General features: G+C 40.3%; 2 protein-coding genes across 3 annotated transcripts; one reads left to right on the top strand and one right to left on the bottom strand.

The window, feature by feature from the left end:
• Positions 1-55: 55 nt before the first annotated feature.
• Positions 56-8,240, top strand: LOC140948283 (L-lactate dehydrogenase-like). 2 transcript variants are annotated; one of them, XM_073397515.1, is made up of 9 exons: positions 56-228; positions 1,513-1,676; positions 2,617-2,734; positions 3,007-3,117; positions 4,195-4,257; positions 5,001-5,174; positions 6,103-6,220; positions 6,346-6,469; positions 7,750-8,240. In XM_073397515.1, the coding sequence occupies exons 2-9, from the start codon at positions 1,548-1,550 to the stop codon at positions 7,912-7,914; spliced, it is 1,002 nt and encodes a 333-aa protein (XP_073253616.1). In that variant the 5' UTR covers positions 56-228; positions 1,513-1,547; the 3' UTR covers positions 7,915-8,240. The 2 variants fall into 2 exon arrangements, with proteins under 2 accessions (XP_073253616.1, XP_073253615.1); XM_073397514.1 differs by having other exon boundaries at positions 223-350.
• A 1,693-nt stretch (positions 8,241-9,933) lies between these two features.
• On the bottom strand, positions 9,934-14,897 carry LOC140948096 (uncharacterized). Its single transcript, XM_073397322.1, has 9 exons — positions 14,860-14,897; positions 12,242-12,965; positions 12,080-12,107; positions 11,841-11,927; positions 11,283-11,366; positions 11,002-11,067; positions 10,811-10,885; positions 10,566-10,631; positions 9,934-10,129 (listed from the first exon to the last, which is right to left on the bottom strand). The coding sequence occupies exons 1-9, from the start codon at positions 14,895-14,897 to the stop codon at positions 9,987-9,989; spliced, it is 1,311 nt and encodes a 436-aa protein (XP_073253423.1). The 3' UTR covers positions 9,934-9,986.
• Positions 14,898-18,196: the final 3,299 nt, after the last annotated feature.

Below are 18,196 nucleotides of genomic sequence, written 5' to 3'. Positions count from 1 at the left end.
CAGATCTTACGCGGTTGCTGAAGAGAAACCAATAATTCTTCTCTCATCGCCCTTCAAAATAGACACCACGGAAACCAGACATAATTTTCAATGAGAAAAGAACATTTTTATCACACAAAACAGTCGCCGATTTTGAGCGTTCCCCTTATAGCTGCAATAGAAATCGAAGCCTGTGGATTGCATGACTTTTGCAGCTAATTGTCACGCCCTTGAACTGTGACAGCGCAGGTGAGTGCATATTTTTATATTTGAGGCCAAACTTTGATGAAGGCGGCCGGCTAGAATTTGCATTTTTTAAAAGCATCGCCATCACAAATACAACATCCATTTGGGGTGGACAAACACATTAGGTATGATGTTCATATTTTATTGTCGGAAATACAGTGTTCTCAGTTTGTTGCCTTGGCGTCAAACAGTTGATGGCTACCACACAGCACCGTCACTTTGAGCAGTTGATGCTGCTAATGTAAACATATGTTCGCTTTCTCTGTTCAGCAGTGTTTAGTTTTGAATTTGTTCAGTTTTCATGCGGTTGACAGTGTGCTGCCGAATTCCAATGTTCAATGTTTTCTTGAACAATACATGGCTTAACAGAAACTTTGGTGGGAGGCAGTAATTTAATCTTGATTACATAATTTGTTCTCTGAGTGTACCCACTTCCTTGTAAACAACGGCAGGGAATTTATGCGGTGACAGACATCTAGTTAAGGATTTTAAATTCGCGGAATAAGAGCAGTTTTTTGTTGTTGTGAAGTACAGACCAAAGAAGGGACTTTGCCCCCCAGAAAAGGGGTTAGCAAATACAATGGCTAGCTGTTTTGTTTTCTTTCAAAAGCTAGCTGTCAACGTGACAGCTGCGTTTTCAGGCCGCTGGAATCCTGTAGACGTTTGCCGCGTTTGATTTTATTTCTTCCGGGTTTCATAAATCTGCATGCAGGAGACTGAAGAATCTTGATTATATTTTAACGAAAAGCTTTGGTTCGTTATTTTACTGAAAAGCTGCCTGTGAGATCCAATATTAAATCGTTGAAACACCATCTCAGGTAGGTTTATGACAGTTCATGTGTTTATCAAGATACACTGGCACGCAGGCGGGCCACTTTAAGCGATATAATGTCTGTGAAGAAATGACATTTTTCTGGACAGTAGTAAACTTATCCGGATAAGAAAATCTAATTTGGACGTTTAAACTTTTAATAGCACAGGGTGCAAAGAAAGTTGGTTTTACGGCTAGCCATTCGGGCAAGTTGTTGCTAGTATCTACGAGCCGAAGTGTCTTTAAAGTAGCCCTCAAAATTTTTTGATGAGTAGCATTGATTACAGTCCTTCTGTATTTTGAATTTCCCCCAAAAAAACACTTGCCCTTTGGGCAAGTTAAGAACAGGGTTCACTAGCCCGATTGCAAAATCCATTAGCCCCAGGCTATCGGACACGACTTTCTTTGCACGCCATAACTAATTTATGAAGGGTATATAAAGTGCCCATCAGATTAACTAGACTTATTTCATACAGCCCAGGTTAAAAATAAACACTGATCTGCTACTGCCATGGCAACTGTACAGGAAAAATTACTGGAGAGAGTTTTTGATGAAGAGGGAACTTTAACTGTCAGGAAAGTGACTATTGTTGGAGTAGGACAAGTTGGGATGGCTTGTGCTTACAGTATAATGCAGCAGGTAATGACAGTGTATTTAACATGTGTCAATTGGTAAAGAAGGCCAGGAGCTTATAACCCGGAGTGAGCAACTTCCATGTGCTTGGGTCACTACATTTTCATGGACCAGTTTATTTTTAGAATGGTTTTGCGCAAATTGTGAATATCTTTTAAATTCCACAAACTAGTCAGCAAAACCTACAGACCTAAAAATGATAATTTTTGCCTTTTAATAAATGTTTAGTTTTCCTTTTTTATATCTTTTCTATCTTTACTTCGAGTGGGCTCATAGATGTGGTGGAAATTCTATTTGAGTGGGAAAAAAGTGCCCTGAAATGTGTCTAAAAATAGATTTGTCTATAAAAACGCCATGGCATAGGCCTAGTATGGAAGTTGCTTGCTTCGGTTTATTGGCTCCTGAGAAGGCTCTGTTCACTTGTCAGAACTGATTTTTTGCCAACATTTGCAGTATTTTCAACTCTCTACAAATCAGGCATCAAGGCACCATACTGCATTCAGATATCATAAACAGGGACAAAAGTACCTCCTAGCCCTGATCAACAGCCAAAAATATGTTGTTTTAGATTGAGGGGAAACTGTTTGGCCTAGGTACTTACAGATAAAACAATGAGCTGTACTCATGACATCTGGAATGTGACCTACAATAGAAGCCTTTGCCAGTCTTTAATCAGAAGTGAAAATTAAACTCAAGGCTGTGAGAGTAAAAGGGAGGGGCGGGTATGTAATTTGTTTCAAGCAACTTGATCACTCTCCTCAGAAAACATCTGAACAAATAATTGTTAACCTGTTCCACCCCTGAAAAAAGAAAGACTTGTCAATAGGTCACCAGTTATCACTCTTATATAAAATTTTGCCAAAAGCATTATAGCTCTTTTATTCATGGTCAGAAGTGTATGTCCAGTGTATACCATAATGATCCTCTGTTTACAACTTCTCATTAGGGAATATGCCGAGAAATAGCATTAGTTGACATGTTAAAGGACAAGTTGCAGGGAGAGCTGTTAGACATGCAACACTGTCAGCGATTTGTGAAGCATGTTGACATTCAAGCCAGCACTGGTAAAGTTTTTAAAATATATTATTGTTGCTCCAAATCATCCAGTACTCTAAAAGCTTGACTATATAAGTTCCAACTTCCACACCAAAGTATAGAATGAACAATAATGGTATATATGCTTAAAATTATATTTGATGCTTATCCTGTCACTATGATGGAATTTATCCATTCTTCTAGTGTAGGCTGTAACAGTTTTAAATAAGTTGCCCTTTAAACACCTGAATCAGCACCAAATAATGCATCTAAAACTATAATAATCCTTTAACTTTCTAAGACTATGCTGTAACTGCTAACTCCAACTTGTGCATTGTGACTGCTGGATCACGTCAGAAGGAAGGAGAAAGCAGAAGGGACCTGGTACAGAGAAATGTTAACATCTTCAAGGGTAAGATAATAATATAGCCAAAATATGGTTTCGGATGTGGGGCCTGGGATTCCTGTGTGCACTTGTGCAGCTGATTTTCCTTCCCCTCCACTCCCCCTTCACTTTCAAAAGGCCGCTTAATAAGGAGACTTGGGAAAGTTATGTGACAGTCTGCAGAATAGTTGACTGCCTCAAGATAGTCTTAATGTGTCAAAAGATAAAGAGGTCAATACGTGTCATAAAGGGACTTAATTTAGGGCCGTTGCATTTTATATCCCCCCCTCCCCCCTATACACGAGATTCTCTGAAGGGATTGCTTGTGAGATTTTCTGAAGGGGTCGCTACTAGGAGAGTGGTTTTTCCAAAAGGGCTTGTTGTCCGAAATGTCAATTTCTGAAGGGTGCAAATACCAAGGAATAAATTTCTGAAGGGATGAAGGGAGAGCCACATCATCAATATAGGCGTGCTAGTGTACAACTTCTTTTCTGAAGGAGAAGAATAACATGGCCATATTTTCTGAAGGGAACAGAACAAAAATAATACTATTTCTGAGGGTATCTAAGAATAAATGTTAATTTCTGAAGCGGGTAACCCCAGAAATAATTTTCTGAAGGGGTCAGGCAAAAAGACTCTCATCAATGGGGGGTGTGGGTATTAAATGGAATGGCCTGTAGTCCACATCCAAGACCTTGCGAACTAAAGATAGCTACTCTATCCTCAGAAAATGATGAATGGAAGGGTTAATCAATGTGGCTGTACATAGTCTTAACTCTACTCTTATCAGTGAACAACAAAGGCATGCAACCAACACAACCCATCAAAGCTCAAGGTATCAAGAGGCTCACATAGGAAACAAGAATAAAATTAATTGAATGAAAAACGTTCATTGATTCCGGGGGAATAAGCTTCCTTTGTTGAAAGACAAAGGCTTTCCGTGTTGCTCTGATATTGTAGGGAAGAGCCAAAAGAGATTAGTATGTGCTGGTTATTGTTCCTGGTAGTTTCGCATACGCTGAAAATTCACGCGGGAAACAAATATGCACAACGAACTATCAATTTGTTATTTTACCTTTAGTGTGATTGTGATTTTTCTTGTAGGGATTATCCCTCAATTGGTAAAGTACAGCCCCAACACAATTCTGATGATTGTATCTAATCCAGGTAATAAAATAATGTTGAGATGCCAGCAGTTGTAAACAGGTTTTTAGGGTAATGCGGCGAAGGACGCAAGAGCCTCTTTCCTTCCCTCCCCCCTGCCCCCAGTTTTCCCTCCCTTTCGGCCTGCGCTTTCTAGCTTTCTCTTTTTCTTACACCCCAAAAGAGACTCTGTTCACGGGCTATACCATGCTCCAATCTCGTTCCCAGGTTCTCTCTCCTACCCTAGGAACGAGGTAGTAGCATGCTCGTCCAATATGCCATTGGAACGGAGCTTCTGGACTGTAATCCTGTAGCCGCCCACGCAGACGTTCTTGAGCTTTGTCACGCCTTCTTTCCCCACAGACGTTCGTGGGGAAGGAACGTCTGACGAACGTCTACATGGGGGGCTAGAAAGCCTCACCCCAGGGGTCAATCGGGGGTTCTAGGAACGAGGTTCTAGTACAGTGTAAATGTGATATACTTTATACGTTTTGACATGTTTTGTTGTTCATAAAAGAACCCGTAACGCCGCCTCGCTAAGTCAGATGTTGTGACACTAACGTAAGGTACGCAGCATACATGATGCGACCGTTTGCACACCCTGTTGCATCATGTTGTTGCATGTTTTTGCGTGTTGTTGGGAATTGTTGCGCAAAGTTTGAAACCAGTCAAACTTTTAGCTATGGCCAACAATGTTGGGAGTTGTTGCGTCCGTTTGCACATAGCTTTACGCAATCTTTGGTTCTTACAAATCTTTTATTACACAGTTGACATTTTGACGTACGTGGCTTGGAAAATCAGCGGTCTTCCTCGTGAGCGTGTGATCGGAAGTGGAACCAATTTGGACACTGCTCGGTTTCATTTTCTGATCAGCGAAAAACTGAATGTCGCTCCAACCAATGTACACGGCTGGATCATCGGAGAACATGGCGATGCCAGTGGTATGTTTCCCGTAGCGTTTAATGGCCTTTAATAAAATTCAAGCCGTCATTCTTCATTGGCTTGCCTTTGAAGGCTATTTTCTGTGATTCAGTTACTATGTATTAGTTTCTATTCCATCTGAAACTACAGAGTTTTCTGTGTTTTTACAGAGTTTTTAATGTGTGAAAGGTGTATAGATGTTTTGCCTTCTAACAGGAGTAGAGAAACACGGTTTCCTTCCAATTCTCTTCGCCACTTCTACACGCTTTTACAGTACAGTCCAAACCCTGTTAATAAGGACGCTGAGGGGACCATGGAGAGTGTCCGTATTAAGCGGGTTGAATTAAGAGAAAATGTGAGGGTTTTTCCCAGGGACAAGGAAAACTGTCCGTAATAACGGGGTGTCCGGGTTGAGCGGGTGTCCGTTAAGCGGGATATTGCTGTACTAAGGCAAGAATTTCACTCATTTATCCAGCAGCCTGACTTGCAACGGTTTGCTGCAAGGGGGAGGTACGGTGGGGAGCAAGGATGGCGCAGTGGTGAGAGCGCTCGCCTCGCACCAATGTGGCCCGGGTTCAAATCCCGGCGTCGACGCCATATGTGGGTTGAGTTTGCTGTTGGTTCTCTCCTTTGCTCAGAGAGGTTTTTCTCCGGGTACTCCGGTTTTCCCCTCTCCTCAAAAACCAACACTTTCAAATTCCAATTCGATCTGGAACGCACGGACACGTTTAAACGAGTTCATATGAACTCTCAAGTGCTTCGTGGGTAAAAAAGCAATTTACAATTTTTTTTTTTTAATGCAGAGGTCTCTTCTGAGAATATCCAGCATGAAATGTACCACGTCCTGCGCCGTTGAAAAGTGCTCCGGTTAAGAAGTATTACTAAGTGTCAGGCTTCTAGCTTAGCTGGCTTTGGTAAATTTAACTCAGTTTGACTTTTCATTTGCAGTTGCCGTATGGAGTGGTGTTAATATAGCAGGAGTGAATTTGAAAGATCTTAACCCAGGCATGGGTGGAAAAGACGATCCTGAAAAATGGGAAGACATTCACAAGAAAGTCATCAACAGGTAATGGTCGCATTGCTTATCTCGGCACTTCGAAAAATCGTTTTTTCACCAATGAGTTACTACGTTTTTTTTTTGAGTGAAGGCTTCCCTTTTAACAGTCAGCAACTTGTGCTTCTTTTGTTAAGTGCCTACGAGATGATCAAACTGAAAGGCTACACATCTTGGGCCATTGGACTGAGTGTCGCTCAGATGACCCAGACGATCATCCGAAATCAGAAGAATGTCCACGCTATTTCTACTCTTGTCAAGGTAGGTATAGGCACGATCATCTCCCCTCCCTCCACCCCACCCACGGATCGAGCAGGCAAAAAGAAAGGCTCTACTCGCAGGGTACCGGCAATCCTGTTTGTGACCTCGTTTCAAGTTACAAAATCGTCCGCGTCTGGTCGGTACCAGGGCATCGGCTTTAACTTATTTTTTTGTAAGGAAATGAAATCAAAACTGACGGACACATTTCGCTTTAGCTAAGTTCAGGTAAAAGATGAAAAGACACGCTGGCTAACGTTGTTAAAATTTGTTCTTTTATTCTACGGAAACTGGGTCGAGCTAACTTCCGCAAAGACTTCTGGAACTGTTACAAGGGAAAAAAATCGGCGCGGAGGACTGTAATTTACCACGGGGCGGGGCGTAGAGCGAAGGTGAGACTTGTAGACTGGCAAGTAAACCAGGTAAACATTGTTGTGAAATGCTTTAACAGATTCACTGTCCTTAAACTTTAAGTCTTCTAAAAGTCTAGTTTAGGGATATGGAATCTGTTAGGCCATTTCATGACAATGTTTACCTGGTTTATCTGCCAGTCTGCAAGCCTCATCCTCCCTCTACGCTCCTGATCGCGTCCCAAGTAACGACCCCTGAAACGATTGCGAGACACATTTCGGCACCAGTCCCCTCAGCGTTTCTATTGCTGGTTTTGACGTGACGTCACTAAAATTCAAACTACAAAACTATTCATCCTAATTTTGAAACAAATTTTCGCTGCAAAAGGTTTCTTGGTTATGTAATAGAGTACGCTTGAATTTCTAAACTTTTGCGTGACGCAGCAATTATGTGACGGCCGAGAGAGCTGTCATTTAGGTTTAAAAAGGTGACTTTTTTCGAGGAATTTTGTCATCTAAACAATTCAAGTATTAGAAAAAGTATTACTTTAATGTTTATGAGTTCCTCTACGAGTAAATTCACGCTTTTGTAGCAAAACTCGGTAACAGATGTTTCTGTTGGTTTCCGTCCGCCATGTTGGAGCTCATCCGGATGAGCTCCAGCATGACGTCTCCATACAAAGCTCTATAAATTTGGGTAAAACATTTCCTTGGACATCTCGTGTACGAATTATTCCTTCGACCCAAATCTTGGCGAGGGTCTTTGTATACTTACGTCCTTTCATTTCCCAGATTCTGGACTTTATCTATCGAAAGGTTTTGATTTTTATTTTGATCTATTTTGAATGGCGTGACCCTGAAAACCAGCAATAGTGACTCATGGTAATGGCGCTTTGCTTGTTTCCTGAACTATTTGTTTTTTTATATATTTAGGGTTTTCATGGAATTGAGGAAGACGTGTTTCTCAGCCTTCCTTGCGTGCTTGGTTCCAAAGGTGTCATGTACGTCATCAAACAAACCTTGGACGAAAACGAGGTCAAGCAGCTACAGAGCTGCGCACGCACTATGCACGAAATACAAAAGACCCTGGTGTTTTAAGTGCAGTGCAAAGAGCTTCCTTAGGTAGTCTTAATGTCCTGTTAACGGATCATGAAATAACAGGAAACTGATTACTGGAACGTCCTTAAAGTGACGCCCATAACCTAGAAAAGGCACTGGTCCTAGACCGTCTCATTTTAGCATGCGAGGTGAAAATCCCAGATGTTAGAGCGAATCCCAGCAAGACAGGTTAAAAAAAAAAAAACGTTGTTTATTTATTGGCCTTATAATGCACATAGTAGGGTACTATAAAAATAGAACTGTAATAAGGAAGTAATATAAAAGTCTGTGTGTATTATATATAAAATAAATAATCATCAAACGAATGCCACGAATGAATTATTTGTGGCGAAATTTTACAGAGCTAAAAAAATATCATCTAGTTTTCATGGGGGAAAGGTGTAATGAAAGAATAATATTATATTAATAACTATTTTAGAAAAGGTTCGTCTATCGACACACTTGAGAAAATATAACAAACGCTTGAAAACAAAACCTTACACTGAGAGGGTTTGAGTCATATTTTAGTTCAGACAACGTCAACGTTTTCTATCACGTTTCTACTTAAGACTATTAACTTGTTAGTTTGATCAAAGAGCAACCTCGTCCCCAGGGCTTTTCCCTTAAAAAATGGGTGGGGCGGGAAAAGGCCCTGGCATCGGCTGGTCACGAGTACAGCCTAAATATTCCTGAGAAGCTAATTTATATGCAACCCGCTGGTTTTGCGCTGACAGAAGTCGAACGGAGCAACAATGGAAAATAATAATATCGCAAACTGTATGTCAATATTTTCGCGTCTGTGCGATTCAAAAGCTTAAGATCCATTTAATTGTGTATTATTCAAATGCTACAAGTTTATGAAAGGGCGTACCGAATCTACGTTGTCACGTACAAAATATGTCAAATGCTTCAGAGCTGAGACAAGCTGTTATCGAGTAGTACTTCGACTGAAATTCATCGCGACTGTGGAATTGCTTACGATCATCAAGCGGAAAGTGATTTTGTCCAATGTCAAACAAAAATGCGGGCCTTTGCCTCTAGGATCTGCAGTGAATTTAAACAAATTGAACTTAATTGAAATAGAATTGTTCATCAAAATGCTTTATGGAATCTGGTCTTCTAACCCGACCATGAAACAAACAAATCTCCGCGCCGGATGCAAGTCAGCCCTCCAGCAAGGAAGGATGACAGGTCGCCGATCTGAAACATTTGAAGATCTCTTATATATTTTCTCTTCCGAGGATAAGTACAAAGGATTTTCCTTATATTAAAGGGAAGATTGACCGATCGATTGGAATCAACTACAGCTATGTCAATTTTAAATGGACCCAAGTTTTTCTTTGTTACCAGTCGTTTGATACTGCCTGGTTGCCAGAGACTATTCATGCGCGGTTTCCGGTTTCGGTCAAGTCTCGCAGAGGTCAATGAATTTTTTAAAAATACAGTCATACAAGATAAGTCTAAACCAAAGCGTATCGCTATGATGATATGGCTGAGAGTTAAGGTGAATGGAACTAGGTTGTGTATGGCGGTCTACTTCGCAAGAAATAAAATAAAATATCAAAAGAAGTCGCGAAAACGAACTTTTCCGGTGAACTTTATGCATGTACGATAGCTTGTTTGTCATTTATATCGCTCTATAAAGGAAGTTTTACAAATGTTACCACTCCCCGTCCTCTTCATAGAAATCGGAGGAAAGCAAAAAATTACCATAGCCAGTATCTGTGACAAAAAGGAAACCTTGTAAAACTTTTCGTTAATCGTCAAGAGATATAAAAGGCCGCCCAAGGTCGCGCGCTGTGAGGTTACGCATAATTTTGGCTTTTCACATAGCGCTAATTTATTACACCCAGGTTTTTAGGGTGTACGAGGGGACACTTGACCAGCCGATGCCAGGGCCTTTTTCCCGCCCCACCCATTTTTTAAGGGAAAAGCCCTGGGGACGAGGTTGATCAAAGAGGACCTCACTAAACTTATCTTTTTACTATGGTAGTTACAATCTACGCCTTTTAATTTGTTTGTTCCTTGCATCTAAGTCGTTTCCTCAGCTAGCGTAAGTACGCATTGCGTGCCTATGTAGATGTAACCATCTGCTCCTCTTTCACAACTTCTACATTCAGCTCCTCGGGTTCTTCATCTGATTGGTGCCCAGGCCCTTCCTGACTCGGATTTTCAAGAAAGTTGTGCACGAAATTCTGAATCTCGCCCCGAGCTTCTGTCACAAGAAAACAGCGAAAAAGGCTAATTATACTGAGCTCTTTATAAAGCAATAACAGATATAACACGTAAAATTCTCGAAGTTAGTTGTCAGAGAAGCCTTGCGTGAGTATAATTACAGTCAAACTTCTTTAATAAGGACACCAAAGGGACAGAACCAAGTGTCTGCTTTACAGACGTGTCCGTATTATAGAGGTAGGGAATGTATGATTTTTGGCAGTTCTGGGACCAAACGAACTGTTCGTAATAGAGAGGTGTCTGTATTGTAGAGGTGTCCGTAAGGAGAGGTTAGAGCCTAAATTAGTCAAGTAGAAAATATGCCCGGAGCCCGGAGGGGCCCGAAGCCTGTGTAGTAGGCACAAGCGCCTGCTAGGCAGGCTAATGAGCCGTAATACTGTGAAAATTCGATAAACGTTTTCGCGTGTATAGTTTACCTTTTAACTTCCTTTCGGCCTCAATCTTTGCAGTCCGCTCTCTCTCAACTTCTTGAATTAACTCATCTACAAAGGAAAAACACGTTAAGGGTCAAAATCAAGAGATTGTGTAAACGGCTAACTTTACTGGACAAGAAAACACTTCTCAAGATCTCGGCTGCAGCACACGGACTCCCACGAGCGGGAGATCAGTGTGTGAGAGAGAAGGCAGGAGAAAAACTCTTCACTTATTTCAGGTCACTTACCATTTCGCTGTTTAAGCGCATTTTGAGTGGATTCTTTCAGTTGCTCCTCCAGAAGCTCACATCGGTGCTGCTCCTCTGCAACGAGAACAAGAACAATGTTACTTAGTACTGACAGCTGGGAACGAAACAGCTGCATGAGCCATGAAGGACAAATCAAAATTTTGTGGAAGATTGAAATTGAAGCCGCCTACCCATCAGTCGCTCAGCAAGCTTACGCTTTGTCCTCTTCTCTTTTTTCAACTTCTTCTGGAGGAAAGCTGCAAGCAAATAAATGAAATTACGACATACCCCAAACCTAGGTAGTAAGCAAGAGACAAAGAAGAACAACTTTTCCTATGACTTACCCTCTCGGTTTAAATATCTGCTCAACACGTGCTTCGCCTGGCGCAGTATTTATTGTTGAAACGCTATTTACGAGGAGCACATTAGCTAGACCGTAGAAAAAAACGATGTACTTAAAGTTCAATTGTACCTTTTCCTCTCTGAAGTGCAGCTGCCTGTCTTTCAGCTTTCTCGCGAGCTTCGCGTTCACGATGAATATGCCGACGGAGTTCATCTAAACATACAACAGCTATAGTAAGTACGACAGCAAACACCGATGTATTGTTTTATGGGTTAAGTAAAGTTGTACACTTTCACAATAAATTAGAAAATGATAACGACGGGTAAAACCAAGGTTTGCTCACTTATCCTTTCTCTGGGATCATCAAGTTTTTTTGTCAACACAGGAGCCATAACTTTCACAGTATTGCTGTTTGAAAGGACAAGGACGCCGAAAATTCAAAAGCAAAGCAAACGAAGGCTTTGAAAGCCGTGTTAAAGTAACTCCTCGAGTTCGCCTTAATCTCGTTACACGTCTTTTTTTGCAATTTACGCCACTTAAAAAAAAACCCCAAGATTCTTAGTCTCGAAAGCAGTTATCGTCAAACGCAGTAGCGACAGAGCGAAGTATTATAAAAGTCTAACATTTCGCGATAAATTTGGACGTTATTCATACCAAGGTCTTAAAATGCGATGGTATTTCACTTACTCTTTTCATAAACAGCCTGTCGCTCATGTTGCCTGGTATTTTCTGCCGCCACCTTCAAAAGACCTTGAATGTTAAATAGAAGACTCTCTGCAACGAAGAACATCTCTTAATTAGCGGAATTTCCAAAGGTTTTTCTTAAAGATCTTAAAACCATTCTCTGTCGATCAGCACTAAAATTCAAATTTTATAATACTTAGGATAATTGTTTTGTCAAAAGTACAGACTATCTCGCTACTGACCTGTGGATCCAGGCTCTCTATATTCAGGCTGCAAATTCAAATGAAAGGCAAATCAGTATAAAAGTAAAGGGCACTCTTTTTTATTACTCAAACCAAGGAACACAAGCATACAAGCATTTGAAGACAAACCTCTATAATAAAAGACAATCAGATTCTACAAACCTCACGTGAGAGCACGTGCGGGGAAGACGCTGATATATCTGAACCGGTATCATTGGCTGCAGCTGCCCTAAACTCAGCTGCATGCTCTGATGTACCAGTACTGCTGACATGAGGTACTGACGCCTCACCGTTAACCGCGTCTCCAACAGCTGGCGATCGCCCTGGACTATGGGTAGCTACAGTTGACGCACCGCTTGTTGGTGGAACTCCATTGGTTTGCGGGCTTAGCACATTTCCTTGCGGGCTCAAAGTCACGTGAGGTCTAGGAGGAAAGTTGAAAGCGCATGACTGGGAATTTGGCGCCAAAATAACTCCGCTGGGCGGACTGACAATGCGCGATGATGACGTGTTAGTTGGTGAATGAATCACGTGCGTTGTTGTGAATCGCGGGCTCACGTGCAGATGAGGTGGAGTGTGATTCATAGCTGCTTGTGGTGACGTCATGTTCGCAACACGGGAGACGGGCGTTTTAAACTGCAAGTCTTTGTGTGCGGTGCTACTTGCATTGTTATTAGCATCTCGTGGACCCTCAAAAGAAATGGTAACGCCATCGCTTGGGGATGAATCGTGGGACGTGGACTTGTTTGTATCGTCTGTTTTTATTGCTTCTCCATTTGACAGGTTAACAGATCTGTCCGTGTGATTATCCACTTTGAAATGCTTGAAAGGATTGTTAAGAAGTTCCGGTGGAATGTCGGGATTTTTCTTCCGTCTCCCAGGACCCCTGTGTGACAGGTAAAAATATAACAATGAAAAAGTTTTTATGTCTTCGCAAACCGCAAAACAGTCACATACATGTAACAAGCAAAGACAGGAGCCCATCAATATGGGCTCCTGATAAAATGCGTATAAAAAAGCATCTAAAATCTCAGATTCCTACTGAATTGATTAAAACTGAAAAAGCCAACATTTTTCTAATTCTACCGACCGAACGCGCGAACGCGATTCGGTTGTAAGTTTTGCAAACCAGTCCTCTCGCTCTGTTCTTCTGTATTTCGTTTGCGTTCAGCTGCAGTTAAGATATAATTCTGATAATTTAGTGAGTTGGCAAGCATTAAAAACGCCTACCAGTGCGCGACCTCGTCGCCCCTGAAGCCTTTTGATCCCAGTCTTAATCCTAAACTTATTAAACCGTTCACTTCCAGACTCCAGACATTTTAATGTGTAGTTCTAACATTTGTGGCTTTGAACGAAATATTGTGGTTATACCTTTCAAATGAATCCTCTTCAGGAGTACTTTTACTCGGTACTACTTATTTCCTGTGCAGTTCCATCTTTTCAGTCTGTGGGGGTGAAACCCATGGTGTACTGACCCATTCATTGAAACCTCTTAACTTCTACTCGCATGGTGATATTTCTTTAGTCGGCATTTTTAACTTTTGAGTCTGTGGACGAAACCCTTTGGAGTGCCAATTCAGATGAAATCTCTCAAGTAGTAATTTTCCATGGTACCGTTGGCTTTTCATTTTTTTTACAAAATAAATAAATTGCTAGATTTTCATTCTTAGCGTGAAAAGCTAAAATTTTTAAGTCCAACTGAGATAAGAGTCCTTAAGTATGGCGGGACATCCAGCAATACTTCCTGAACGCCTGTTTGACCTTTTTTCGCTGAGTACTTTGCTTATCTTAGGTTTTATGCTCTTCTTACGAGGAAACCACTTCTGACGCGTTAATTATTTTAAATTAAAGGAGAAATTATACCCAGTGGGAGACCGCAGGTGGACATGAACTCAATGCAGATGTTTTGGGGTCTACTTCGTAATTTTTGGCAGATTCCAAGACGTTCACCTGTTACACTTCCTAGTAAAGTCAGTGGATGATTTGTACATTCCTCTAATTTCACAACTGATCCCCCTCCAACAACGCGTGTCCCCGAGAAGCTACACACCTTCACGCCGAAAAGACTCAGATATATATGCCAGCGTATGTGTGCCGAAAACACCTTTACAGCTTTAAGGATGTCCCTCCTGCAGGCTGTTATGAAATAAGGTGTTATCCAAGACGGGGGATTTGAAAAAATTCGAAAAATTAAGAAACGATGCAAAGCAATCTCAAAGCAGAAACATGAGGAGAATTCACGCGATAAGAGAATGTGCGAGTCGAAATGACAGGAACTTCCCTGTACTTACAAGAAAAGGGAATTGCAAACATTCTAACACAATAGTAACTACGGAAAATAAGGACTTAATATAAGAAGACCAAGAGACTCTTGGAAGACTGGAATCGTAAGGATGTTACCCCGCTGCAGTTTCAAGGAAGTTGCTCAGAGCGCGTGCTGTTCTGCACGAGGACCAAAATGCGAAGTGTTTGAATACTCTTTGATTCTCAAGAAAATAATGACTGGAGCGGATGAAAATTCTATAAAGACACACATGAACGGAGGAGAACAGCGTACGGCACTCACAGGTAAAACAATGCGAGGAAGTTCCTATTTTATGCGAGCTTTGCAGAACATTCAGGAGTGAACAACATCTGCTTCTTATATCACTATATAGACTGTTTTATTTTGAATTCGTTTTTTTCCATCCTCACAAAAGTTACCAGCAAATTTAGTGACCTTGGGTTCTACGATTATTTAGTGGACTAGGTTTTTATCACGTTTTAAACTTGTTCTGTACCAGTAGAACATTTCATAGCAGTAATCAATGGCAGCCATTTTGAGCTATAAGTGAAGAAAACATAATGCGAAATCCTTCGTGAAATGTTTTCGGAAAAACGTGATTTAGGAAGTCATCTACACTTGATTTTCAAAATGTTACGAAAGTGAGTCTTCTTAATAAAATAGAAATAATATTGGCTAACTTGAACATGAGCTTTTTCTTGTGTTTTTTCCACCCAACTTTTCCTAAGTGACCTTCGACTGTTATACACCGCCGAAGACACTGAGTAGAGATCTTAAACCGCTACCAGCATGCAGATCAACGGAGGTGTATATCTCGATTATCCTCAGAAAAATGTTTCATCGGGTCAAGTTTGTAGATTATGAACTTCTGCTTTCTCCAAAAGAACCGATTTCTCCCGATTTTTAGTTATTAGCATTAATATGAGATTCATGCTGCTGCCGGGGTTCACAGTCTTGTTCTACTAAGTCAAGTCAACATATAGCAAGCGATCTAAAACGCCGGACTATTTTCCAGTGCAAGAGTACTTGGTTCTTAACTTGAACAATACTCAAGCTTTAAAGGTGGAAGGACAATTAATCAAGATTTCACAGAGTAGTATGAAGCATTATTTAAGTGCATTCATGTTTGCAACAAAGTGTTCACAATTATTGAAAGGACTCGTTCCCCAAACTATACATCTGACAAAAGTTAAAAGTTCATCGGCACTGTTATGTCGAAGGTTAGAAAAAAATATAATCATAAAATTAAAGAGACAACGAGGCTGGGCAGTACCACGTACATAAAGCATTACTCTAATCCATGAAACCTAAAGTCAATGATTAATGCAACTTAAAATCCTGATCAGCAATCGCCCCACAAAGGCTGGCTTTGTCGTTCAAAGATCACGTAAAAAAACGAAAGGGAATAACTTCTCATACCAAGAATAAGACGAAAACTCCGAAGATTGGTAAAAGGCAGAATATTGGTGTCGAACAAATACGATTCAAACCAATAATTGTTAATAACTTTAAAACCAGCGTGAACTGAACAGCACTGAAATGTTCAATTCTAATCATGAAGTTATTTACTCTCTCTTCATTTCCACCTCCATTTAATCTTTCCGTAATTTCTTCTCGGACTTCAAGATAAGGTATTTTTTAAGTATAAGTCGGTATTACAGTTTGAATTGTCCATTTCTAGTCACTGAAGCTCAAACTGAACGAGTGGTGCTGTATTTTCTGAACATAAAAGTGTATATCATCTTGTCATAATTACCCATCAATTTCTTCTTTGTTTTTCCTTCTACTTGGAAAATTTCTCTCACACAAAAATCGGGAGTCATGATCACTCCATTTCACCACCAAAGAGAAGTGATGCGATATTTTTTTCGCTATTTTAAGATTTAGTTAGCTTGTTATCTCAGCGAATTAATAACTCCATTTCAGTTCTCAGGAAGGATCAACACAAGAAGGAAGGGCTATTTTATTACACTTCGTATCCGTTGAGATGAAACCTGTGAAATTTTCTCAAAATCCGGAATTGTTTACCGTTTCTATGATGCGATTTGTTCGTTCCACGGGCTTTTCTCTTTTAAACTTTCAAGTCAAGAATTGTATATATTTCGACCATCCACTGAGATGAACGAGCAAAGTACAACCGAATTCCAATTCTTAGATAAATCACTAGAAGCTTTCTCTAAAACTTCAAATGATATAATAATTGTTTTTATTATAACTTGATGTTTCTTTTTCACTCGATCCTTTTGGAATTCCAGCAGGTTGATACATAGCCTGTTTTATCCGGCATTTTCTCGTCTTTAAACTGAGCTCTTCCTTGTGTAATGGCTTCAAGTTCCGCTCTCAGTTCTGGACTTTGTAGTCACTAGGTAAGTCCCTCATTAATTAGAAAGTTGCTTTCTTCACTATTTTCTTGCCAATGAGGCTTAGATATTGATGTATGCAGTATCACACTTTGCAATTTTCCGATAGAAATCCCATTCCCGTTGGCAATGATTTGAAAAACACTTGAAGAGCTGTATTTCAAGCCAGCCCATCTCCTATTTTGTAACCCAATTATATGTTTACTTGCAAATTTACGAGCTGAAATACGGTTTGCTTTACCTTCTGTTTCGGTAAAGGTTACTATAAAAACTGGAATTCGCCGGGCCGATTGAGTTAATATAGAAAAACAAAGCTAACATACCAAAGAAAAACAAAGCTCAGTTTCAATTTAAAAGAGTCATTTTCATACCGGCCATTTTTAAATATGATGTTCGATGTTGCAGATTGTTTCAGATCTACTCTGCAAGCAAATATAATTACTTACCACGGGGACGAATGCGTTCACATATTGGCATAAAATAAAACGACGTCTTAAAACAAAAAGATATGTATCTAATTTAAATTTGTTTCCGCCATTGCATGTCAATTGCCAGAATGCTATTCATCAGTATTGGATCTCGCAAAAATGACCTCGGCATGATACTGAGTAAAATATTTTAGTAAATACAAAGGAATGTTTAGATTAAAATGCACATTGCTAAACAGTATTTTCTTGATGTTTTGCTCTTTCCTGTTCTCGTGGATGACTGAGTTTAAAATCGCCCCCTATATAAAAAAGCAAACCAGTCTGCATTGTTGGACTTTTATGTCTTCAAAAAGGCAATTACCCCGCCAGCTCCGTAAAATAACTTCCGCACATCAGGGCAACAAACGAATGAAATGTGTGTTAGATACAAAGGGCTTATTCTTACCCTGCCTCTGTCGATGAACAAATTTTAGTTAATCGTGGAGTTTACTTAACAAGCTACATTATACTTTCCGGTACATCTGGAAAATTTAACGCAAAGATAAAAACTGTCGCCTTTGGAAGGAATATGTGTGTAGCTAGGGTTTCGCAAAACAACAGCATGCAACCGCTTACATACCCTAGAGGGGAAGATTTGTCCTTACTCTGCCAGTAAAATATTTAACAAGCAAAGCATCCGGCACAGTCTTCCTAATATGATAAGAGGCGAAGTAATCACTTGAAGGCAATTTCAGGACTAAGTAACAGTCCAGAATGTTCAACTGTAAGCTAAAAGCACCGACAACATTCTTTCCCACCCAGAGTTTAACCATGAAAAGATGTAATTCTAAGTTTAATCTTTGGACAAAACCCTGAAGATTGCTCAAAGGAAACGTGTTTTTGCATGTTTTGCTGGTCTGGTGTTATTTTTGAAATCGAATTAGGGGTTTGGGGCGGCACTGTATGGGTGGTTAAATGAAGGTTATAATTACAAACGCTTGCCTGACAGTGATTCTGCTACGAAAGGACGACTTGGTTTGTATCATATTCCTTTATTTTGAAATAA

This window comes from Porites lutea, chromosome 9, assembly GCF_958299795.1.
Source record: "Porites lutea chromosome 9, jaPorLute2.1, whole genome shotgun sequence".
Classification (NCBI taxonomy): Eukaryota; Metazoa; Cnidaria; class Anthozoa; order Scleractinia; family Poritidae; genus Porites; species Porites lutea.
The sequence above is the reverse complement of the archived record's forward strand: the minus strand, read 5'-3'. Positions and strand labels throughout refer to the sequence as shown.